Genomic DNA, 25,980 nt, shown 5'->3' with positions numbered 1-25,980 from the left:
TAAATGCCCCCATACGTGGATGTAAAGTGCTCTGCTTGCAAACTACAATGTTCAGAAGAGAAGGAGCGCCATTGTGATTGTGATTTGTCCGGAATTGAAGGCCATGTGTGTTTACAAAGCCCCCATAGTGCAAAATTTTATTTTTCATTTGCTCAGGCAACTGTTCCAAAGATCTGTCAAATGCCAGTGGAGTGTAAATACTCACTGCACCCCTTATTAAATTCTGTGAGGGGTGTAGTTTCCAAAATGGGGTCACATGTGGGCGGGTCCACTGTTCTGGCACCACGGGGGGGCTTTGTAAACGCACTTGGCCCCCGACTTCCATTACAAACAAATTCCCTTTCCAAAAGCTCAATGGCGTTCCTTCTCTTCTGAGCATTGTAGTGCGCCAGCAGAGCACTTGACGTCCCCACATGGGGTATTTCCATACTCAGAAGAAATGGGGTTACAAATTTTGGGGGTCATTTTCTCCTATTACTCCTTGTAAAAATGTAAAATTTGGGGAAAAACCAGCATTTTAGTGAACTTTTTTTTTTTCATTTACACATCAGACTTTAACAAAAAGTCATCAAACACCTGTGGGGTGTTAAGGCTCACTGGACCCCTTGTTAAGTGCCTTGAAGGGTGTAGTTTCCAAAATGGTATGCGATGTGTGTGTGTGTGTGTGTGTGTGTGGGGGGGGGGGGGGGGGGTTCTGCTGTTCTGGCACCATAGGGACTTCCTAAATGTGACATGCCCCCCAAAAACCATTTCAGAAAAACTCACTCTCCAAAATCCCATTGTCGCTCCTTCCCTTCTGAGCCCGCCGAACACATGAGATATATCCTTACTCGAGAGAAATTGGGTTACAAATTTTTAGAGGATTTGTCTCCTTTTACCTCAAAAACTGGGTCTACAAGAACATGAGTGTAAAAAAAAAAAGAAAATATGAAGATTTTGAATTTTCTCCTTTTTTGCTGTTATTCCTGTGAAACACCTAAAGGGTTAAAACACTTACTGAATGTCATTTTGAATACTTTGAGGGGCACAGTTTTTATAATGGGGTCATTTGTGGGGTATTTCTAATAGGAAGGCCCTTCAAACCTGAACTGGTCCATGAAAAATTCCGATTTTGAAAATGTTGTGAAAAATTGGAAAATTGCTGCTGAACTTTGAAGCCCTCTGATGTTTTCCAAAAGTAAAAACATGTCAACTTTATGATGTTAACATAAAGTAGACAAATTTTATTTGTGAGCCCAAATATAAATTTGGAATGTCTATTTTCCTTACAAGCAGAGAGCTTCAAAGTTAGAAAAATGCTAAATTTTCCATTTTTTTCATCAAATTTTGGAATTTTTCACCAAGAAATGATGCAAGTATCGACAAAATTTTACCACTAACATAAAGTAGAATATGTCACGAAAAAACAAACAATCTCGGAATCAGAAAGAAAGGTAAAAGCATCCCAGAGTTATTAATGTGTAAAGTGAAAGTGGTCAGATGTGCAAAAAAACGCTCTGGTCCTACATTGAAAATTGGCCTGGTCCTTAAGGGGTTAAAAAAAATCTCACACTTTTTAACCAAATTGACCAATGTTTAAAATCCCTCAGATGGCGGGGGGGGGGGGGGGGATCAGACATCTTATCCCCTATCCTTTGGGTATGTAGTCATGGGTATCATCTTAACCGTATTGACCCGCAGAATAAACACAACATGTAATTTTTACCATAATATGTACAGCGTGAAAACGAAACCTTCCAAAACTTGCAAAATTAGGGTTTTCTTTTCAATTTCCCCACACAAATAATATTTTTTTGGTTGCACCATACATTTTATGGTAAAATGAGTGATGTCATTACAAAGGACAAATGGTTGCTCAAAAAACAAGCCCTAATATTGGTCTGTGGATAAAAATATAAAAGTATTATTGATTTTAGAAGGCGAGGAGGAAAAAAGCAAACATGCAAAAATAAAATTGGCTGTGTCCTTAACCTCTTAAGGGCACAGCCCATTTTGGCCTTAAGGGCACATCCAATTTTATTTTTGCATTTTTGTTTTTTCATTCTCGCCTACATAAATCCATAACTCTCTTATATTTCCATTCACAGACCCATATGAGCGCTTGTTTTTTGCGTGACCAGTTGTACTTTGTAATGTCACAAATTTTACCCTAAAATGTATGGTAAATCTAAAAAATGATTTCTTGTGTAAGGAAACTTTAACGAAAATCACAATATTGTTAATTTAGGGGTAGGTTTCATTTTCACTCGGTACACTTTGACGTTTTCTTTATTCTCTGGCTCAATTATGGACATTTATCAACGGGTTTAGTCAGGTTTTCTTTACTATAATTGTCGCAAAATTGTCGCAACTGCGACTACACGATTTTTCGTGCGACATTTTGACTGGAAAGCGAGAAAAGCAAGTTTTCCTAAAATTTACTATGTAGTAATAATTTTAAAATGGACTACGAGTAGTCAGGTATTTATTAACTGCGACAGTCGCAACTGCGCAAAAAAAAGTCGCAACAGCGTTAAAAATTGACTAAATTTACTCCAGCTCAAACATGGAGCAGAAAAAGCTACTACCAAAGTAAAAAAGGAAAAATTGCTTACGTGAAAGAAAATTATCAACAGGCTGAAACCAGTTGATAAATAAGTCGCACATAAGCAAAAAAAAAGTAAGGAAAAAATTACTAAAAAAAAGAATACATAAGCAAACATTGATAAATGTCCCTCAATATGATTAAAATGATACTTATGGTTACATACTTTTCTATTAGTTTACTGCTTTTAAAAAATCTCAAATCTTTTACAAAATCAGTACAATTTAAAATTGCCCTGCTTTGACCACCTCTAACTTTCTCAGTGTTCCGTATACGGGGATGTGTGAGGACTTAATTTTTACGCCATGGCCTGTAGTTTTTTTTTAGTACCACTTCTGCGTATTTGTGACTTTTTGATCGTTTTTAATAAAATAAAATAAAAGTCAGTGATATGGCCAAAAAGCAGAAATTGTTTCTCTCTTTTTTGTATTTATCACGGATCTGAGGACTATCAGAGGCAGATATAAGTGAGATCGCTGATGTCCACCATTCCCAGCAGATCCGTGGCTGTCAGGACCCGCCGTGAATGAAGCGAGCGCAACTCCTGCGCTCGCTTCATAGCCGTGCCGTAAATGTACGGCGCTGTGAGCAAAGTGCCTCGCTGCAGCGCCAAACATTTACGGCGCATGTCCTTAAGGGGTTAAGGCCAAAATGGGCTGTGTCCCTAATGGGTTAATCTTTGTGACACTATGGTAATAAACCATGAGCCTGAGCTAATCAGTTTTAGTTCCAGAGCAATAGGAGGAGACCAACAGGTCAAGAAAAAACCCAAACTGTCCGAGACCCAGAAGAAAAAAAATAAAATAAAAACATAACCGAACACACCCTCGGACAGAGAACCAAACGGAAACCCCAAAAAGGGCGGGAGCTGTGTCCCCCAATGGATCCTCCGAGAAGGAGATTTTACGGTAAGTAAACAAAAATCTCCTTTTCTCTATCGGCTCCATTGGGGGACACAGACCGTGGGACGTACCAAAGCCGTCCCTTGGGTGGGCAGATAAGCAGTCAAGCAGACGGCCGATCTACTGCCGCCTGCAACACTTTACGACCCAGACTAGCATCAGCCGATGCGAAGGTATGAGCTCGGTAGAACCTCGAGAAAGTGTGCAAAGACGACCAGGTAGCCGCCTTGCAAATCTGCGAGGCCGAGGCTCTATTTAGGAGAGCCCAGGATGCCCAAAACAGAACGGGTAGAATGAGCCACAACCCTGAAAGGAGGAATCTTCCCCTTACAGTGATAGACTTCCGAAATGGCGGACCGAATCCACCGAGAAATGGTGGCCTTGGAAGCAGGTTATCCCTTACGACGACCTTACGTAAGGACGAAAAAGGAATCACACTGACGAAACGAAGAAGTGATGGAGAGATAAGACCGAACAGCCCGAACCACGTCCAGCTTGTGCAGTAAGCGCCCCTTAGGATGAGAAGGAGTAGGACAAAAAAAAAAAAGACGGGAGGACGATGTCCTCATTGAGATGAAAGGCCGAAACCACCATAGGCAAAAAGGAAGGATCTGGCCGAAAAACAACCCTGTCCTGTTGGATCACCAGAAACGGAGAACGGCAGGAGAGAGCTGCCAATTCAGACAGACACCCTCTGGATGGAGGTGATAGCAACAAGAAACGCCACTTTCCAAGAAAGGAGGCGGAGAGACACTTCTCTAATGGGCTCAAAGGGTTCACCCTGGAGGGCACTCAGAACCAAATTCAAGCCCCAAGGGGGAGAGGGTGACCGACAAGGAGGAACAGCATGCGCCACTCCTTGAAGGAAGGTCCGGACATGAGAATTAGAAGACAGGGGCCGCTGGAAAATAATAGCACGGGGCCGAAACCTAACCTTTAAAAGGGAACTGAGAGACAACCCCAGTTCCAAACCCGACTGCAAAAAAGGAGAGAAGACAGGTAACCGAGGTGGTTACCGGGGATAAGTCCTGAGCTTCACACCAACGAAAATAAGACCGCCAAGTATGGTGGTAAATTCTTGCGGAGGAGGGCTTACAAGCCCTGAGCATGGTGTGAATAACTTGGGAAGACAACCCACGGGCCCTCAAAACCGCGGTCTCAACCGCCACGCCGCCAAATGCAGCGACTGTAAATTGGGATGGCAAAGAGGACCCTGAGAGAGCAGGTCCGGACGGAGCGGAAGGCGCAGTGGAACGTCGTCCAGGAGCCTGACTACATCGGCGTACCACGACCTTCGGGGCCAATCTGGAGCTACCAGAATGCCGGGGATGCCCTCTGTTTTGAGCTTCCTCAGCACCCTGGGAAGGTGCGGAAGGGGAGGGAACAGATAGGGTAGGGCAAACCCCGCCTAAGGAATCACTAGGGCATCCACGGCCAGAGCCTGAGGGTCCCGGGACTTTGACACAAAAGGAAGGATCTTCTGATTATGTCGGGACGCGAAGAGGTCCACGTCCGGAATGCCCCAGAGGTCGCAGAGTTGCGCGAAGACCTCTGGATGTAGAGACCACTCGCCGGGATCAGGTGAGGACCGACTGAGGAGTCCGCTTCCCAGTTGAGCACTCCCGGAATGTGAATCGCCGAAATGGCCGGAACCTTGCTTTCCGCCCAGGTGAGAATCTTCGTCACCTCGGCCATGGCTGCCGAGCTGCGAGTGCCGCCTTGTCGATTTATGCACGCCACGGCTGTGGCGTTGTCCGACTGGATGCGGACAGGACAGGACTCCCAATGAAGACAAAGAAGAATCGCCCATAATTACAATATGTTTTTCGGAAGAAGGGTCTCTCGGGGAGACCAGAGTCCCTGAACAGTCCAAACCCTGAACACGCCGCCCCAGCCCGACAGGCTGGCATCCGTTGTAACTACCTGCCAGTGAAAGGGAAGAAATGACCACCCTTGGAGAAGAAGGGGGGAGCAGAGCCACCAGAGCAGAGACTGACAGACCCTGCGAGGGAGAACAATCTGACGATCGAGGGACAGAGGAGACCTGTCCCATCGAGAGAGAATCACCAGTTGAAGGGGGCGGTAATGAAACTGGGCAAAGGGTACGGCCTCCATAGTTGCCACCATCCGACCCAGGACTTCCATACAAGTGCGGATGGGGACTGAGACCTGGGTCCGAAGGGAGCGGACCCCGACAGAAGCGCCAGACGTTTGTCCAGCGGGAGGCAAATTCGGGCAGAGGGCGTGTCGAAGCAAAGTCCCAAGAAGGTTAGAGACTGGGTAGGACAGAGGACTGACTTGTCCCAGTTGACCATCCACCCGAAGCGATCCAGAGTGTGGAGAGCGACATCCACATTCTCCAGAGTCTGGGCTCTGGTTGGAGCCTTCATGAGAAGGTCGTCAAGGTAAGGTATCACCTAGATTCCCCTCGACCGTAACAGGCCCATCACTGGTGCAAGGATCTTTGCCAGACCAAAGGGGAGGGCTACAAATTGAAAATGCCCCTCCGGAACCGCAAAGCGAAGGTACCGATGATGGCCTGGAAATATTGGCACATGGAGGTAGGAATCCTTGATGTCCACCGATGAAAGAAACTCCCCTTGTTCCAGGGACGCCACCACCGAACGGAGAGATTCCATTCGGAAGTGGCGGATAAGAAGATGACGGTTGAGACGCTTGAGGTCTAGGATTGGTCGCACAGAACAGTCCTTCTTGGGAACCACAAAAAGATTGGAATAGAAACCCCAAAACCATTCCCCTGGAGGAATGGGAACGATAACCCCCTGGAGAAGCAGAGACTGGAGAGCCTCTCGAAATTGCTTTGCCAGAGAAGGAGACCGGGGGGCCAGAGATCGAAAAAAGCGATCCCTCGGAAGGGAGGCAAATTCGATTCTGTAACCGTTGGACACCACGTCCCTGACCTAAGAGTCCTGAATATGTGAGGTCCAGATGTCCCGAAAAAGTAAGAGATGACCTCCCACCCGAGAAAAAACCATGGGTGGGGGCCTCACTTCATGCAGAAGTGGGTTTGCGGTTGCCTGATTTGGGCGCAAAACGGCCAGACCGGTTGGAGTCCGACTTCCAAGACGGGCGTGCCTGGAACGAGGGAGCCTTCTTGTCCCGCAAAGGCGCCTGCCCAGACCCTTTGCTGGAGCCAAAGGTCCGAAAGGAAAAGGACTTCCTTTGGGAAGTAGGGCGAGCCTTATTTTGAGGCAACAAGGAACTCTTACCTCCCGTCCTCTCAGAGATAATCTCATCAAGGCGCTTGCCAAAAAGACTGCCACCCATAAAAGGAAGCTCAGTGAGAGACCTTTTGGAAGCGGCATCCGCATTCCAAGCTTTAAGCCACATAGAGCGGCGGAGAGCCGCTAGGTGACCCCCAGCAAAGGCAGAACAACGGGCTGACTGCATGGAAGCTGCGCACAGGAAGGCCCCAGCTTTAGAGCATTGGAGAGCCAGAGCAGATAGATCCTCTGGGGGGGATCCCGCTAAGATACCCTGATGGAGCTTTTGGCACCACTCCGACAGGGCCTTGGACACCCATGTCGAGACGAAGATGGGAAGAAGAGAAGAGCCAGCTGCTTCAGAGGCAAACTTCGATAAGGATTCTACCTTCTTGTCCGTGGAATCCTTGAAGGCAGCGGCATCTGCCAGATGCAGTGTAGTCGCCTTAGAGATCCGGGAGATTGGTGGATCCACTGAGGGAGGGGAAACCACCTTAGTGACAAAGTCCTTGTCAAATGGATAACGTTCTTGAATAGTCTTGATTCCCGGGAACCTCTTGTCTGGATGTTTCCATGCAGATTCCAGAATGTCGTCAAAGTCAGTGTGAGAGCTTAACCTTAGAGGTGCTGGCTTAGAACGATGAAAGGATACTCCTGGAGTGACATCCGAAGATCCTGGGTCCTCTAAGTGAAAGGTGTCTCTTATGGCTGTCACCAATGAGTTCACCGTTTCAACTGAGTCCGAGCGGTCCTCTGAGTTAGATGCCGGGGAACGCCCACGTCTATCTGAAGACTCAATGGAAGAGTCAGACGAGGCATGCCTAGTACGCTTGTGAGAGCGTGAAGTATGTGGAGACGAGGAGCGGGCCCTCTAAGAGGCCCTGCGCAGGGAAGACCCCTTCAAGGCGGACACCACTTCTTGGGAGGCCTCAGCCACCGAACGGGAGACTTGGGTCAAAAGTCGGCCATATACTGGGTCAGGGAAGAAACCCAGGCTGGTGGAGCGGCTGAATCTACCGGAACCGAAAGGGCATCAGGGGGTCTGGGGGAGCAGTGGAGCAGGCAGGGCAAGTGGGCTCGGTAGAGCCAGGCATCTTGGTATTACAGTGCTTACAGACAAAATAAGTCACTGACGTTCCAGGTTTCTGTTTTGAGGGAGGAACAGCTCTTGGTACGGACATAATGAGAAAAGAGACAGGAACTTTATCAACATAGTCTGTGTCCCCTGGCAGCTGCAGTGAGGAGAACTTGGCTCTGTGCAGCTAGAGTGTAAGAAACAGGCCAGCCAATAGTAGAGAGGGGCGTGCCTGAAGCAGAGGCACTAATTGGCCCCTTCTAACTGAAAATCGCGGCCATGGCGCTGATTGGAGGCTACTTCGCGCCTCTGAAGAGCTCCGACAGCCTTGTGGGCGGAGCTATAGACAGGCCGAAAAGAATCTGTAATGGCGTCCGCTCCTTGTCCCGAGCGCACATGTCAGCCGCATATGCGCTTGGGGGAATAGAGCGGGCGACCTATATGCCGGCAGAGACTGCCGGAGAAAGTGAAAGTAAGCCGGCGCAGAAAGCGCCCAGCCCCTACCTGCGCCGCGGCTGTCAGCCGCATATTAGGCACTGCGGTCATAGCCACAAGTAACCACATACACACACACACACACAGTGAAGTACACAATGTAAAACACAGAGTAAATGCCCCCTAAGATGCCACTGCTCCCCCATAATAAAAGTCCAGCCCCTGAATAAGCCAGCCCCATAACCTGAAAAGGTGGGTCAAAAACAGGGGGTCTCCAGAGGTTGCAAGTCCGCACCTAAGGAGAAAAAGGGGGAAAGTACTTACCTCAGTCAGAAGAACTTACCTAATGGAGTCTTCAGTGAAGTCTTCAGTCAGCTTTAGTTCCCTGCATCACGCCTGGCTGCTATGCGCAAGCGAGGCGAGCAGGGAAATAGGGGGCCCCGGACCTATGAGGTACCAACCCAGGCGCTGACCGTTGGCAAGGGGGGGGGGGGGTGTTGAACAGCGCATATATGCAATGGCTGTGCCCCCTTACTTGCAATGGGGAAACGGAACCGGAGTCCCTGAGTCCCCACCTGAAAACAGGAAAGAAAAAGGAATAAAAAAAAACTAACACGTCCCTATACTAGGAAAACAAAAAATCAGAAGACCTGGTCTGGAGAATTCCAGACCATGTCCATCTCCTTCAGACACTAAGCTTAAACTGATTAGCTCAGGGCCTGAAGGCGGGTATATCCTGCTGGGAGGAGCCGACTTTTTTTATTACCATAGTGTCACACCTCCTAGAGACAGCAGCATACACCCACAGTCTGTGTCCCCAATGGAGCCGATAGCGAAAGTACAACTCTCATCATTCCCTGACAGCCACAAGTTGGGGCACGATACCGTTTCTAAAACTGCCATCTGCTGGTGAAAAGTAAATATTATATGTGAGATGTTGCTGTGCCCACCTCACCCCTTAGTTCTAATAACCATCTAAAATCAAATAGAAGAAACACAGAAAAATTGATAGCACAACAACCTAATACACAGGTGCACACTGCTTCAGCAAAGTATACAAATAGAGGGTTGCAGTAGCACTCTTGGTCAAAAAAATAGCATCTTTTGGCGCACTTTTTGATCAAAATGTGTGCTCCATCCACACAAAGCCCAGCAGAGGTGAGTAGTGTAAGCGCCCCATCTGAAGTGAGGCCATGGTGGATGGGGGAATTGTTCTTGATCAAATAGTATGCTAAGAGCCTTCATTTTTTGACCAAGAGTGCTGCCGCAAACTTCTATGTTTGTATACTTTAAAAACAAGTAGAGATAGTGAGGGTGAGCATAGTAGCATGATGAGGTAAGCAGTCATGCGGTAGCTTGCGCACCACTTTCAGATTCTGAGATGCCACTATGTGGAACTCACTGCCTGAACAACTGATTTGGCTTATGTAAATATTAAAGCTGTAGCCCAGTACTCTAGGCTTGGGTGATCCTTAACTAATCTTTCACTGATGTGTCAAATCGTAAGAGCTAGAATAAGTGTTAATGGGGTTCGTCAGAAAATTACCAATGACTTTTTTGATGTTTATGGGCATTACTAACAATGGTTTGAGAGAAGTCACGTTGGAAGTCAAAAACTCCTATTTAGATTTGAATATAAATTGGAATTAGTCTATCTTGCTGATTATGGGTCAGAGATTGGAAATTGATAAAGAGACCCAAGTAGGAAAGGAAAGGGGCTCCTTCAAGTATTTGGCTTTCTGCCTAATGCTACTTGCTAGGCTGAAAAATCTAATTCAGGTGTGGAATAAAACCTGTCTAAAGCAGATAAATTGGTGTTAACAGAAATAATATTTTATGTATTAGGTTCATATGGACAGGCTGCAAAATTAGCTTATATTACCAAATTATTTAGCTGAAAGGTGAAGTGAAGGAGGGTAAATTTTTGACAGCATGGGTAAAGACCAAGAAGGGATAGTGCAGGATATTTAAAGTGGAATTGGAAATAAAATTAGGGACTAACTATTTCAAGGATACACTGAACTGACTTTTAGTAAGTGTGGAAAAATTGAGGGTGTAGTTGTGGCTGTTGAATTACTCCTTTGTTGCTAAATAGCTGGCGCCCAGAGATTTAAAGAATCCCGGATATTGGATAAAAAAGGAGCTCACAAAGGCTCTCATTTTCTGTGAAAATGGTAAAATAATGTGTAATGAAAATCTAAATAAGAGTATAGTGAGATATGTCAGTTGACAAAAAATAAATTAATGAAGGAAAATGTAAAGATAATTCCAAATGTAACACAAAGGGTAAATTGGCAAAGATTTATAGAATACTGGGTGAAATGATAGCTGGATCAAAATTGGGTCAGATGTATTTTACGGATAAAAAAAAAAAAAAAGCTTAGATCTCTGAATTTTACTTGTGGAGTCTGATTTGGGGGTGTTTGTTGCATGGGTCTGACTCTTAGCAAATAAGGAGCATGCTGAAGGTTTACCCTATTATCTTCTATAAAAGGTGGATAATATTGTTGGAACAAAAATGTGTTTTTAAAACTGCTTTTCATTATATATAAATCGATAAATTCCTGTGAATAAATAAAGTTTTATTGATTATATGAGAATAACTTGTAACAGGCTAGGCATCCCTCCAGATATGAGGGAGAAATGGGTCAGATGAATGTAGTTAAGCTATTTAAATTAGTGAATGATATTAGCCATAAAGGCATTTTTCAGATCACACCCCTATAGAAGATTTTATAATCTACAGTAAAATTTTGAACAAAAAAAACAAAGTTATGTTATGTCTTTCTCTTATGATATATCCACAAATCAAATACTTATTGGACATTTTATGGATATCTTTTGTAGGAGAAAAGTAAATAAAAAATCAAAATATGTGTGTATAAACATGCCTCGTTTATACAAATTCTGTGTACACCATATATATATATATTTATTTAATGTAGGTTTGTCCTTGTGAACATCACTTACTTACCTATGCCATAAATAATTGGAAGGTGAATACCGTTCTCCTCCTTGTCATTTATATCTATAAAAAAAATTAAGAATATATCAGGTTGTCTTAACACCATAACATGTTAGGTATATATACATCTCTAATAGGTGATTTGTATAGATGTGTACTATTTGTTACAAATTGTAGTAAAAACTTTTCCCAATAAAATAAATAAAAAATGCTCACTTTTAAAGGAGTTGTCTGGTATCTTATTTATATTTGTTCAGTTGTTGGTTTGGGACACAAAATAGAACAAAAAATGTGTACTCGCCTATCGCAATCCCCCTACTGCTGCCATTCCAAAAGGTAAAGTTCCTGCTGGTCAGCCAATCATTGTCTACAGTGTTGGCCCGCCTCAGCCAGTGTTTGGCAGAGCGAGCATTTATTTATTTGAAATGAGGAACAGTAAACTGAGAGCACCAAGGGCCAGGACCTTTTGGCACAACAGCAGCAAAGGATCAACATAAGAGGACCGCTTAAAAAGACTTGTAAAAAAAAAAAAAAAAAAAAAAAAAAAAAAAAAAAAAGAGGTTATGAAACACTGGACAACCTCATTAATAAAGTGTAGCTTTAGCTTTAATTTTATTTTTAGGACTTAAATTAGCATTTTCCGGTTCCCTACACACGGTCAGGGTAAGACAAAATTATGACTGTCTGCAACCACGATTAGGGGAAAAGCAAGGAACTTAATAAAGACAGATTTATTACTTAGGGTGATAAACCAGTCTTTAGTATGCTCCCCCTATTGAAGCTGAGCTACTATGTGCAGAGGAGCAGATTTGTTTTATAAAGAACAAATAAAACAAAACTTTTTTGTCATCTATAAAATGAATCATCTGGATTTTAGTCCTATAATGAATTTACTACCTACAATGAATGAACAGGAATTCTGGCATAATTTGCATCACAAACAGTTTTACATGACTTGCACCTCCTCTACTATAGAGTTTTAGAGGTTTTTCGTCAGCATCTGGCAAAAATGGTGTGGTATCAACAACGAAGCATGGCTTGAAATGCAGCACCGGAATTCTAGCCCAGTTTAGGCCAATTAATAGTTTGTACGCTGCTCAAAAAAATTAAGGGAACACTAAGATAACACATCCTAGATCTGAATGAATGAACTAATCGTATGAAATACTTTCGTCTTTACATAGTTGAATGTGCTAACAAAAATCACACAAAAATTATCAATGGAAATCAAATGTATCAACCCATGGAGGTCTGGATATGGAGTTACACTCAGACGGATCCAACTTTGATGTAATGTTCTTAAAACAAGTCAAAATGGGGCTCAGTAGTGTGTGTGGCCTTCACATGCCCGTATGACCTCACTTCAACGCCAGGGCATGCTCCTGATGAGGTGGTAGATTGTCTACTGAGGGATGTCCTCCCTGACCTGGACTAAAGCATCAGCCAACTCCTGGACAGTCTGTGGTGCAACTTGGCGTTGGTGGATGGAGCGAGACATGATGTCCCAGATGTGCTCAATCGGATTCAGGTCTGGGGAACGGGCGGGCCAGTCCATTACATCAATGCCTTCCTCTTGCAGGAACTGCTGACAAACTCCAGCCACATGAGGTCTAGCTTTGTCTTGCATTAGGAGGAACCCAGGGCCAACCGCACCAGCATATGGTCTCACAAGGGGTCTGAGGATCTCATCTCTGGAACCTAATGGCAGTCAGGCTACCTCTGGCAAGCACATGGAGGGCTGTGCAGCCCCCCCATAGAAATGCCACCCCCAAACAATTACTGACCCCCCCACCAAACCGGTCATGCTGGAGGATGTTGCAGGCAGCAGAACATTCTCCGCAGCGTCTGCAGACTCTGTTACGTCTATCACATGTGCTCAGTGTGAACCTGCTTTCATCTGTGAAGAGCATAGGGTGCCAGTGGCAAATTTGCCAATCTTGGTGTTCTCTGGCAAATGGCAAATGTCCTGCATGGTGTTGGGCTGTAAGCACAACCCCCACGTGTGGATGTCGGCCCCTTATGGAGTCTGTTGTTTCTGACCGTTTGGGCTGACACATGCACATTTGTGGCCTGCTGGAGGTAATTTTGCAGGGCCCTGGCAATGCTCCTCCTTGTACAAAGGCGGAGGTAGCGGTCCTGCTGCTGGGTTGTTGCCCTCCGACGGCCTCCTCAACATCTCCTGATGTACTGGCCTGTCTCCTGGTAGCGCCTCCATGCTCTGGACACTACGCTGACAGACTAAGCAAACCTTCTTGCCACAGCTTGCATTAATGTGCCATCCTGGATGAGCTGCACTACATGAGCCACTTGTGTGGGTTGTAGACACCTATAATTTCCACCTGTTGTCAGTTGCTTCCTGAGTGGACAGTGTGATTTCACAGAAGTGTGATTGACTTGCAGTTACATTGTGTTGTTTAAGTGTTCCCTTTATTTTTTTGAGCAGTATATAATTCCACACTAGACTGTCTGAGGATGGGATGAATTTATCAAAGAGCCCGAGCCCCTGTGATAAATGTAAAGCATTCTTTAGACTGTCTGGTTTACATTTATATTGTCTAAGAATTAGACAGTTTTTGTAAATCCAGGCCAATATGTTCATATTTGAAAAATAAAAAGAATTTCCCATACTCAAGTGAGTTCCTACTAGCCTGGTTTATTCTTGTAAGTCACTCAATAACAAGAAAGATGTTTGACATGTTACACAAACACAAGTCAAAAGTTTTGTTTAGCTGGAGGTCTCAGTGCTGAAACCCTCACCGATCAGGTGAATGAGTGTGAAAAAGCTCATAACAGTCTTCACTAATCGGACCAATATACCTCTTGATAAAGCTGCAGAGGCAGCGAAACATGTCGAGGGGGGCAGAGTAGGCACTCAATTTTAATATAAAGCAAAGCAGTAGCTCAGAATCTGCTCAGCGTGCACTGCAGGCACGCCGGGCATTCCCACTTTAGCAGAGTCAATCAGATTAGGCTAGAGTATACTGGCCTTGATATACAGTAGCTAGATATCAGTCCAAACACTGAGCTGCTGCTCTGCCAATTTTTAACCCATGTGAGTTTTCATTATATGTTCATGCACAATTACTTTATTAAAGCTTGTGGGTTCACCATAAAGAGAATATATATGGGAAATTAGGGATTTTTGGATTCCTATTAATAGGGATCTATAGGTTGATAAAAAGCTCATAACAGCACACTTCCCTCCACAGCTCTCAGAGATCCAAGTCCAGCTTCTCTGGACAGCTCCATAAAATAATATAATAGAATATAATATAATAGAATATATTGGGGCCACAAGACATAGATGGATGCCAGCCAGGGAGTGAAAGATGCTACTCTGCCCTTCTCCTTGCTTGTTCTCCTGATCGATGGGCATCTTAGCACTAAGACCCTGAACACTTGAAAACTTTTGATGTGACATGTCAAAAGTTTTTTCTTCAATGACAAGTACAGTATAACTCTGGTCCAGGTGTATTAGGTTATAAGCAAAAAGGCAGAAATTAGACCTATATTATATATTACTATATTGTGCCACACCAAGTGCAATCCATTTACGTGGCACATAGGTAGCAATGTTAAGTCACATACCTGTAACACAAAATGTGACTAAATGGACATCCTCTGGCTGTCTATGAAACACTTCTAAGAAATAAGAAAAAAAAAAGGTTTATACAATTAAGTTATTGAACTGAATACGAGATGTTTTCCCACTAAAGACAACTGATGCATATTGAAATGAAAATGAAATAACCACTGGAACCCCCACAATCAAGGACAGGGGTGCCCAGTCATCTGTTCATAGCAGAGAGGTATTGCTTGCTTTATCACAGAAAATAAGCCCTACCACATTTGGAGTAAACCCAATAAATAGCCTCATGCTGAAACCATATTCTACCCAAAAAAAAAATTAAATAAAAAATTAAAAGAAGAAAGCGTGTAGCAGGCAAAAATTACAGACAGACATACATGTAGAACCTTGTTCACATAAGACAATATCCAGGTGGGAAACCCACAAAGAAGCAGTGACCATATAAAGTATATTACAGTACTGCATTTGAGGGGACTCTTTAGATTTCCTTATTTTTTGTCTCCTTAGGTGATGTAAGGTTTGTTATTTACTGTGGTGTTGATTCAGTTTTTCTTCTTTATTACTCTTTGTCAAATTTTTTGGGGGGTACGGTACATAATCTTTCTCCATGTAGCAGTTTATTTATTATTTTGTGTGTAAACTGTTATATTTGCATTTATTTTGGTACTGAAATATACTCTATATGATAACCGCTTCTTTACGGGGGTTCCTTCCTATCCAGGTTTTGTCTGCTGTGAACAATGTTCTACGTATGTCTTTATAGTTCTTATCTGCCATTTTGCCAAAATAATTTATTTACACAATTTTTATCATGTGAGTTTTATTTGTGCATTAGTAAAGATTGTAATTTTGTCTGCTACACACTTTCTTCTTTTCTTTATTTGGTTGAACATATGTAGTAGTAAAACTATTTAAAGGAACACTAATCCTAGAAAAACTCTAAAGGAGTCTTCATTTTCCATAGACCCTTCTGGGGCAATTTCTAATTTACTGAATACATAAATTCTACATTTTTGCTCTCATGCACCCAGTGTCTCTAAACAAGTAGTTCCAGATCTGAGACTAGTTGGGTAAAGGAACACCACACTAGCTTGTCCAGCATCTGTGAAGGGTTTTGCAGATGTTTATTAGCGTCAGCACACCTATAGCATTTGATGGAAATTTTATAGATCCACTATTTGTGTACATCAACAGTGATCAATGGGGAAAACTATGACCTTGAAATATTCTTGAAGAAGATAGATGAAGATTTCAGATTAGGATCCTCACCATGAAGTCTCACAAGGTTTATTGTGTATTTGCTTTAGCCTACCACTAAAACCAGCACTTACTGGCATATAATTACACACTATGCACATTACATTAAACCTGGCCATACAATTGAGACAGCTGGCCGACAAATTTCTATGTGGCCAAAAGCTATCCCTTCCGAATCACGGCTGAGCATGCATGTTTTTTTTTTTTTTTTTTTTTTTTTGCAGTGGGGAGAGGGAAGTGGGCTTCTGGCATACTTTCACTGCCATTGGCTATCTAACTTGGATGGCCAGTGTACCAAGTCTTGCACATTCTGTACTGTGTCTGAATGAGCTTTCATAGTGATTAAAACTTCATGCCCGTGGACCTGACACCAGAATTTGTCCTAGTATAGGTTTACCATTGACCATAATGTTACAGTTTATACACAGACACTGGAGTTAACAATGCCTTATGTATGGTAGTAACACAGTATGTCATACACTATGCATGGATCTACAGCAATGCAGTGCATATATTTTATAGTGGAGATCAGGAAAATACAGGAATGCAGCACATTACTTACAATGAGTAAACTTACTAAGAAGCTGACGTGACAGTTTCAGGGACAATTGGCGCTGATCATTGAACCCGCCGACTATATGCAGTTCTAGCCTGGTAATGAAAAGGAATAAAAGTTATTGTTACAGCTCAGACTCGTTTGTCTTTGCCAAGGTCTACCCCATGTAAATGTACACAACAGTCTATGTCATAAGGCAGCTGTCCCCACCCTGTGGCACTACAATTTCTAGCATTGCTTTTCAATAAATCCAACTTCATTACATTTTTTTATAGGTCATTTACGATGGAGGAGAAAAACTCCTGCTCTATGTAGACAGATAAGTGATAACCCACCTCCCTTCAGTGGTCTTTGTTAGTGACTTTACAGCCTGCACAATGGCCGCCACTTCATTCTCAGAATCAGATCCATCACAGTGAGCTAAACAAGTAGCCCCACTTCCTAAAAGCAGAAACAATGAGATAGCCGTGTTCCATGCTACATTTTACATATACACTTGTTGTAAGAGACTGCCCATCAATAGCAAAATCCAGCTTGCAATGATCCAGCCATTGTCGTCCCAATCTTTTCAGGTTGCACTGCTCTCAGACCAAGGGATTGTAGCTAAACTAGGCTTAGAGGTAGTGTTGTACCTTGTGTCCAACAAGGCACAAAGGGGGAAATTTATCAAAACCTGTGCAGAGGAAATGTTGCCCAGTTACCCATAGCAACCAATCAGATAGCTTCTTTTATTTTTAAAAGGGCCTGTGAAAAATGAAAGAAGCGATCTGATTGGTTGCTTTGGGCTAAAAGGGCCTGTGAAAAAGGAAAGAAGTGATCTGATTGGTTGCTATGGGCAACTAGTCAACTTTTCCTCTGCACAGGTTTTGATGAATCTCCCCCAAAGGCCGTACATTTGGCGTCATTTCTTAGAAATGCTTACAACAACAGAAGTTTATGGCAGGATACAGGACAAGCCCTTTAAAGTCACATTAGTTAAACTGGAGGTCATATTCTAATGTCTATCTCAGTAAATTGGATATGTAATATATGTAACCTTTATTTCATATAAGTTAACTTACAGGCAGAAGTAGATATCCTACAATTATATTCCTTTTTTTTTTTTTTAACATTTTAATGTTTTGTATTTAAAAAAAAAAAAAAAAAAAAAAAAAAAAAACCAAGAACCATGAGCTGGGTTAACCCCTGACAAACCAACCATATCAGAAATGTAGAAGGTCAAATGGGTAACAAAAGCACAAACCCTACCCAACTCATCCACGTCACAAGAGCCCAAATAGTTAACCGCCACGGCAGGCTATTAACCATCTAGATCGCTGCTGTTGAAGCTGACAGCGGCATCTAAAGGGACCTTTAAATCAGTCCCTGGATCACCCCCAGACCCCCCCTGCAGCGCGATTGCGGGAGGGCAATTCCCTGCTGAGGTAGCAGGAGGGCTTACCTCTCATCCTGTGGCTGCTTCGGCTCCGTAATTGATAAGCCTGGCTGGACCAGGCTTTATCAATCAAGCACAGAGCACACAGATCAATGTAGTTTTATGGAACGACTTTGATCTGTATGAGGAATCTAATGATTCCTCCTAAAAGACCCCTAAGGGAACTAATAAAGTGTAAAATAATAAAAAAATAAAAAAAGTTGAACATAAGTTTAAAAAACACCCATTAACCCCTTCCATATTAAAAGTTTAAATCAACCCCCTTTTCCCAAATGCAATATAAAAAAAATATGCAAACATGCAAAAATATGCCACGTGCAAACTATAAAAATAGAATGCTGCATCGCCTCCCGATGTCTGTCCTATGTCTGTCCCGGATGTGACCAAGTACTACTGGGGTGCCCATTTGCGCCGCCTGGTGACGTGGTCCTCCTATCATGCCTATAGCAGATGGATGGAGTTAGAGAAGCTTTGGTTGGCGCTCTCTTTTAGGTCCGAAGGCCTTCTCTCGATGTGTGGAACTATTGTTCTGTTAAGTTTAAATTAGCCTCTTTAGCTTCCCTTAAAGGGGTTGTGCGCTGCCCTGCAGTTCGGAGCTCCGCTCACAGCGTCCGGAAGTTCATTACTCCGAACGATGTGCGGGCTTCCGTGTTCGCGCCCGCCGGGCGTGACGTCACGCCCGGCCCCTGCGTGACGTCTCGCCCGCCCCCTCTACCAAAGTCCTATAGACTTTCGTTGAGGGGCCAGGCGAGACGTCACGAAGGGGCCGGGCGAGACGTCACGAAGGGGCCGGGCGAGACGTCACGAAGGGGCCGGGCGAGACGTCACGAAGGGGCCGGGCGAGACGTCACGAAGGGGCGGCTGCGAACACGGAAGCCCACACACAGCGTTCGGAGTAATGAACTTCCGGACGCTGTGAGCGGAGCTCCGAACTGCAGGGCAGTGCACAACCCCTTTAAGAGGTTGTTTCTATACCATCCCAGCTTCCTGGTGGGCTTCACTTCTGCTATGTAAGGGAATGGGGTACTAAAGGGCTTTTTTGCTGGGCTAATATTGTGCACTTTCGTTCACATACCCTTTTACCTTTTGATCAGCTGACGTACTGTAATGGTCTTCCCTCCTCTGAACGGTTTCATTACTTCCAACTTAGTCATTACATGTCCTCTTCCTTGAGCTCCCCGGCGGTCTCTTTGCCCACGAACTTTGAACTGTTGTGTCGATGGGGACCGCAGGTGAAAGGCCTCCACTCAGCTATTTACTCTATCCTTAACTTAACTCCCCCTTGGGAGGGGCTGCACCTAATCTGCGTTATATGAGCCATTGGGAGGAGGATTTGAATACCTGTATTACTATCCCTCAATGGAGGGTGATTTGGGAACGGGCCTCTAAGGCCTCGATATGTACGGCTTTCAAGGAAATCCAGTTTAAGATGCTTATGGGATGGTACCACACTCCTGAGCTCCTCATCAGACTGAATCCTTCCATACCTCCACAGTGCTGGTGCTGTGGTGTAAGAATTGGATCCACATATCATATTTTCTGGTCTTGTCCACTTATAAGGGGTTTTTGGGGGGTAGTAGCCCATTTGGTTAGCTCAGTTCTGGAGGTTCAGGTCCCCCTTGACCCTTGTGTCTATCTCTCACACTTGTCCCATACTGCTTTATCTAAGAAGCCGCTTAAGTTGTTTATGCATATAGTTTTGGCGGCCAAAACATTGATTGCTATATTTTGGAGGCGATCGCTTCCCCCTTCAGAGAGTGATTTATTGACCCGCTTCCCTTTGGGACCCCTGGGACCGCTTTACTGATCGCCAACCTCCCTGTGCACCTCCTTTTGTTCCCCTTGTCTATGTACTGCCTTTCCCTCTCTAGTCTCTTTGTTTTCTTGTGTGGATTTGTTCTGTGTTGAGTTGCTCTCTCTGTTGTCTCGATTATTTGTATATACCCATACAGGTTAAGTTAGTGTTCATGATGCCTTAACTTTTTTCTATGGTTTACTACGAGCTATTGTAATTCTGAGGATTTATACTCCGGGTTATCCCACTCTGTATTGTTTCTCATTTCCAGTCATATGCAATACTGTTCTTGTACGTTAAGGAACAAAATTCCTTTATAAAACTTAGTTGAAAAAAAAAATTAATAATTGAAAGTTAATTAAACTGCACGGTCAACGGCGTATACATAAAAAATACCAAAGTCCAAGATTTGGTCACTTTGTATACCCTACTAAAAAAAAAAAAAAAAAATAAATAAAAAAAATGTATAATAAGTTATCAAAATTAAACCATACCAATAAAAACTACAGATCATGGCGCAAAAAATTAGCCCTCATACATCCCCGTATACAGAATAAACGTACTGATTTTGTGCAAAATGTTATAATTTGTTAACAGAAGTAAAACAAAATCAAACCTATATAAGTAAAGTATCATTTTAATCATATGAACCTACAGAATAAAGATAACATGTCATTTTTACCAGAAAGTGCTCTGTGTAGAATCGGAAGCCCCCAACAATTACAAAATTGCGTTTTTTTATTTTAATTTTGCCCCACAAACTTTTTTTCTGGTTTAGCCATAGATTCTGTGGTGAAATTATTGAAGTCATTACAAGGTAAAATTGGTGGCACAAAAAAACATGACTCTCATAGCATTATGATTTTTAGACGGTGAGGACCGCTGGGGACCCCTGCGATCTCGGCTGCGGCACCCCAGACATCCGATGCACAGAGCAAACTTTGCTCTGTGCCGGATGACTGACCATGTGGGGTGGAGTATCCCTTTAAGGGGTTAAGTGGAAACGGTCGTTTAAAATAAATAATCTTTTGATTTGTCAGTAGAACGAGCCTGGGAAGCGTGCACTCTCGCTTGGCTCAGTCACATGACCAAGAAAGTTTCATAATGTACATCTTTGGGTCTGTCTCACTCAGTTAGGGACAGAGAGTAGGGGGAAGAAAAGCACATGGCAGTACAAGTGGTGGGATCAGACCCCAACCAATATAACCTTTTGATATGTCTCTGTGACATGTATCTCCCTAGGACACACCAAAATATTTTATAGCGAGAGGTACACTTTAAGTCTTCAATAGTCTGTCCATAAACTGGAGTATCTGGGCTGAATGCTCTATACCTGTGTGTCTGAGAACAATGATGTGACAAGTAGTTGCATCTTCTGACCCGAGAATGGAAATTGAACCTAGAAAAAGGAGAAAGCGTCCATTAGATTCCTGTATAATTATCAACTATAACATGGACATATAATTTCTGAGATGTAAGCAGCTGTTAATAATATATAGCTCCAAAGGGCTTCCATGTACCCTGAATTTCCTCTTCTATGTAATAATTTCTCTGCCTGCAGCTACCGATAGGTTAAAGGGGAAAACCTCTGCTCAGCGTTTGGAACAAACTTTTCTGAATGCTGGAGCACGAGCCGGAGGCATGTGACATCATAGCCGGCCCCCTCATAACATCACACCCCGCCCCCTCAATGCAAGTCTATGAAAGGGGGCGTGACCCCTTTCATAGGTACTATCACTGAGAGCTGCCTTGACACCAACATAAATCCTAGTTTTGTAGGGAAGATATTGCTAAAATAATCATCAAAGCAATGCTTATCCTGAGCTCCAGAGCTCTGCAGCTACTTTCATAATAAATTCCTTTTAAAATGCTAATACCCCACAATGAGGACAAATCCATCTTCTCCGTCCTGCCGTCTTTTTCACCATTTACTTTTAGGAAATGACAACTTTTAAAATGATAAAACAGAGGCAACATAATAACCACTAATTCTAACTATATATTACGGTATGTCTTACTGCTGTCAGCAAGCTATAAAGCTGTCCCTGTAACATATGGTAGAAAACTGCTATAGTGGCCGGGGTTGGTAAATTTCTCTTAACCCTTCGTGATTGGCCACCTTTTATCATTGAGTCATTTGTGATACAGTAAAATATGAAATAGGAAGCTTGCTTCATTACATCTACTAATACTAGATCGATTTCTTTTTTATTTAAAAGCCTGGAAGAAAGAAAAAAAACACTAGTACAGAAAAAATGCAATGTTCTTTTGGCATGATAATGGTGTGATAAGTAACTGCATTATCACCGCCAAGTGGGAACATGACTTTAGACAGTCACAAACCCTGCTAACCCATGTTTCCTATCATATTGCCTTGTAAACAGTTCAAAAGTATTTACAAGGAAATCGTACCACAACGTGTCCTCCACACCCCCCTATGGTCCTGTACTCAAAGAGAGCCGTGTGTTCTCTACTACTGTCTACATGCAGCTGACAGACACAGTGAGGCAGTGAATATACAAATAAATGGCATAATGCAAAAATAAATCTGATAATGCCCCTTTAATATGCCACTCCTGTTTAAAGGGGTACTCCGGAGAAAAACATTTTTTTTTTCAAATCAACTGGTGCCAGAAAGTTAAAAACAGATTTGTAAATGACTTCTATTTAAAAATCTTAATCCTTCCAGTACTTATCAGCTGCTGTATGCTCCAGAGGAAGTTCTTTTCTTTTTAAATTTCTTTACTGTCTGACCACAATGCTCTCTGCTGACACCTCTGTCCTGTATATTAAAATCCAAAGCTAAAAAGAGACAAATATATGGAAGGCTCTCTCTAACCACTGACTAAATTCAGAGCATGACAACCCAGATATCACCAATACCCAAGATGACAAGTATTTACAAAAGCGGGAATAAAAAATAAATAAATAAAAAAAAAAGTACTGTGCTCAAGATCTCTGAATGTTTGAAAACAGTAGATACTAGTGTAGTGTTAAAACAGTATAGCACAAAACGATATGAGGCATGCCACAGGGCCCTTGTGGTTGCCAACAAATAACTATATACTCTTTTATATTACACGGACATTATAAAAACAGTGTATCTAGTATGCACATAAAAGAAATGCAATGGAATAACCACTACCAGTACCTAAAGGGTACTCCACTGGCTGTTTTTGCGCTGCAGGGGGTCGGCCACGCCCCTCGTGACATCACGGCCACAACCCCTCAATGCAAGTCTATGGGAGGGGGCATGATGACCCACTCCCATAGACTTACATTGTGGGGGCATGGTCATGATGTCACAAGGGGGCGTGGCCGACCCGCGCAGCGTGAAAAGAGTTTGGAACATTTAGTTCCACGCTGGCCAGTGGAGTACCCCTTTAAAAAGTCCAATCCTGTAAAAATGAATTCTGTGAATGAATTTCTGTATAAAAAAAACTCCTGTGAAGAGAATTTGTTCAGGGTGTATAGTCATAACTGCAGGATAGCAGCCAACTGGAGGCTCTTGCTTAGAGGACCTGATCGGCAACCACAATGGCCCTGTGGCATGCCCCATATCGTTTTATGTGATACTATTTTGTCACACATTATCCTATGCAATACTGTTTTATATGCTAATCTTACTGTATCATTTCACTTATAATAAATATCCTATTAGATACTATACTAGTATCAACTAATCCAGAACTGTTTTCACAATTCTGCAAGCTTCAAGTGGAACTTTGTCTGTATCCCTACTTGGTTTAGTATCTGCTCAGAACTATCTTAGGTGACCTATATTGTCCACAGTATCATCATTACACTCGGCACTGTACAGGCACCTAATGTAAAATGACCCAGTCTACTGAATTAAAGGAGCTCCGCTCATCTGTCCACACACTTGTGGTTGCATCTGGAACTGCAGGCAGACCATTTAATATCACAGGGCTGAGCCGCAGTACCAGTTGTCGGGACAGTCTAAAGAAGGGGACTAAACCCCTGAAACGCCTTATAGTTTTATTAAATTTTTTAAATAACTGTTTATTTTTCAAAAAATTCCAAAACAAAGAAGAACAAATACATATACAGGAAATAAAAATAAAATAAGTAAATAAATAAAAATAAAGAACAGGCACATCTTTAGGCAAATCAAAGTTAAAAAAAAAAAAAAGGGGAAAGGAGTATGTGAAGAGGACATAAGACGGTGATCAACAGTCCATATGATGTTTCAACTTCACATATTCAGTCGACATATAACAATAGAAATAACATCCCAGATATCCATGCAGACCCACCAGTTTGGAACAGAAGTGTTTTGCACCCAACATGGCAATGGAAAAACAAACATAATAAGGTATGCATAAAACATTTCGATTAAAGAAGGTAAATAATAATGAGAGTCACTTATCTTCAGCAACAATTGAGAACATAGAGCAAGTCTTACAATAAGACTACACCATTATCTGGGATATTGGACAATAACGTCCTAGATATATGGACAAAAAATGTGGTAAATAGGAGGAACCATGAAACAGATGAGGAGACTGTTGAAAGGGGGACATAAATAATAAGGAAAAGTAGAGTAAAAGAGAAAGTGAAAAGAACGGACCCGCGCGGATCCGAGACCCAACCCCACCGTCTCATGATGCTGCTTCCGTTTCTATAAACCTATCCCAGACCATCCAGATTTTATAGAACTTGGGTAAGAGATTGTCTGTCAGAGCTGAAAGGTATTCCATTTTTCTGATTGACGAAATTTTATTCTTCAGATGTAGCATAGTGGGTACGTCTGTAGTGTGCCAACGTTGGGCAATCAAGCTCTTAGCTGCAGTTAAAATATGATGAAATAGTCTAATCTCAGGTCTTTGCATGTCTTTGGGAGGGAGGTTGAGGAGGTATGTTAAAGGATGGAACGGGATATCTTTATTAATCACTGATCTTACCATAGTTTGAACCTCTAACCAGAAGTGTCTAAGTGAGGGGCAGTCCCAGAAGATATGAGGTAAGGTACCCAAACTGGATTGGCATCTCCAACAACTGGAGGACACATCTGGATAAAATCGATTAAGGACCACAGGGGTATGGTACCAGTGGAACAAGATTTTGTATTGCGCTTCTTTATGAGCAATACAAGATGAGGCTTTCGCCGTGTGCGTCCAGACTGTCCTCCAGGTAGCAGGAGAGATTGGGGTTCCCAAATATGACTCCCATTTTGCCATATATGCATGGTTTATAGTGTTAGAGTCAGCAGGTGTGTTGAGGATGGAATAGATTTCTGATATCAGTCCTCGTGTCGAGGATCCTCTTTTACATAAAATCTCAAATGGGGTAGGGCGAGAGAAAGGGCTATTATCTGAAGAGGATAATAACTTGTTTAGTGTAACGTGGTAAAACATGCTTGATTCATTGGGTAGGTTATGTTGCTTTTGTAGGGCAGAGAAAGGGACAATTTTCCTTTAAACAGGTTCGCCTTATAGTTTTATAATTATACTCTTTAATAATCCTATGCTATAGGCATTAGAATACCATCTATGGATTCAGCTTTCTTATTGGAGCGAAGCAGCGCCTGATATAGAGGCCTTTTCTTCATTCTCATTGCATTTGATCAGGAAGGGTAGCCCTCATCTCCTGTAACCTCAGAGGCTAAGCAGCTTTCTCCTCTTCAACTTTCTACCCCACTAGTGTGGGGGCGATAGGTGCAAACTTTAGTCAAGGTGAGCGGCCATCTTGACTACTTATACTCCATTTGTGAGCCTTAAAGGGGTACTCCGGTGCTTACACATCTTATCCCCTATCCAAAGGATAGGGGATAAGATGCCTGATCGCGGGAGTCCCGCCGCTGGGGACCCCCGGGATCTTGCACGCGGCACCCCGTTTGTAATCAGTCCCCGGAGCGTGTTCGCCGGTGGCGTGTGACGTCACGCCTCCGCCCCCGTGTGACGTCACGCTCCGCCCCTCAATGCAAGCCTACGGGGCGTGACGTCACACGCCGCCGGCCATGTGGTCGCTGGTAATCAGACTCGGAGCGAACACGCAAACGGGGTGCCGCGTGCAAGATCCCGGGGGTCCCCCAGTGGCGGGACTCCCGCAATCAGGCATCTTATCCCCTACCCTTTGGATAGGGGATAAGATGTGTAAGCACCGGAGTACCCCTTTAAAGAGGTTATCCACCATAAGGAGA

General features: G+C 43.2%; 1 protein-coding gene across 5 annotated transcripts in view; it reads right to left on the bottom strand.

The window, feature by feature from the left end:
• The window catches only part of NTAN1 (N-terminal asparagine amidase), a 52,725-nt gene that overhangs the window by 22,603 nt on the left and 4,142 nt on the right, over positions 1-25,980 (bottom strand). For all 5 annotated transcript variants that reach the window (XM_056535910.1, XM_056535907.1, XM_056535908.1 and 2 more), the window contains exons 3-7: positions 21,151-21,216; positions 16,923-17,028; positions 16,609-16,682; positions 14,774-14,827; positions 11,195-11,248 (exon numbers count right to left, since the gene is read on the bottom strand). In XM_056535910.1, the coding sequence (XP_056391885.1) occupies positions 11,195-11,248; positions 14,774-14,827; positions 16,609-16,682; positions 16,923-17,028; positions 21,151-21,216 (354 nt within the window). The remainder of the gene's footprint in view (positions 1-11,194; positions 11,249-14,773; positions 14,828-16,608; positions 16,683-16,922; positions 17,029-21,150; positions 21,217-25,980) is intronic.

The sequence above is a fragment of the Hyla sarda genome, chromosome 8 (assembly GCF_029499605.1).
Source record: "Hyla sarda isolate aHylSar1 chromosome 8, aHylSar1.hap1, whole genome shotgun sequence".
Taxonomy (NCBI): Eukaryota; Metazoa; Chordata; class Amphibia; order Anura; family Hylidae; genus Hyla; species Hyla sarda.
This window is presented reverse-complemented; position numbering and strand designations above follow the sequence as displayed.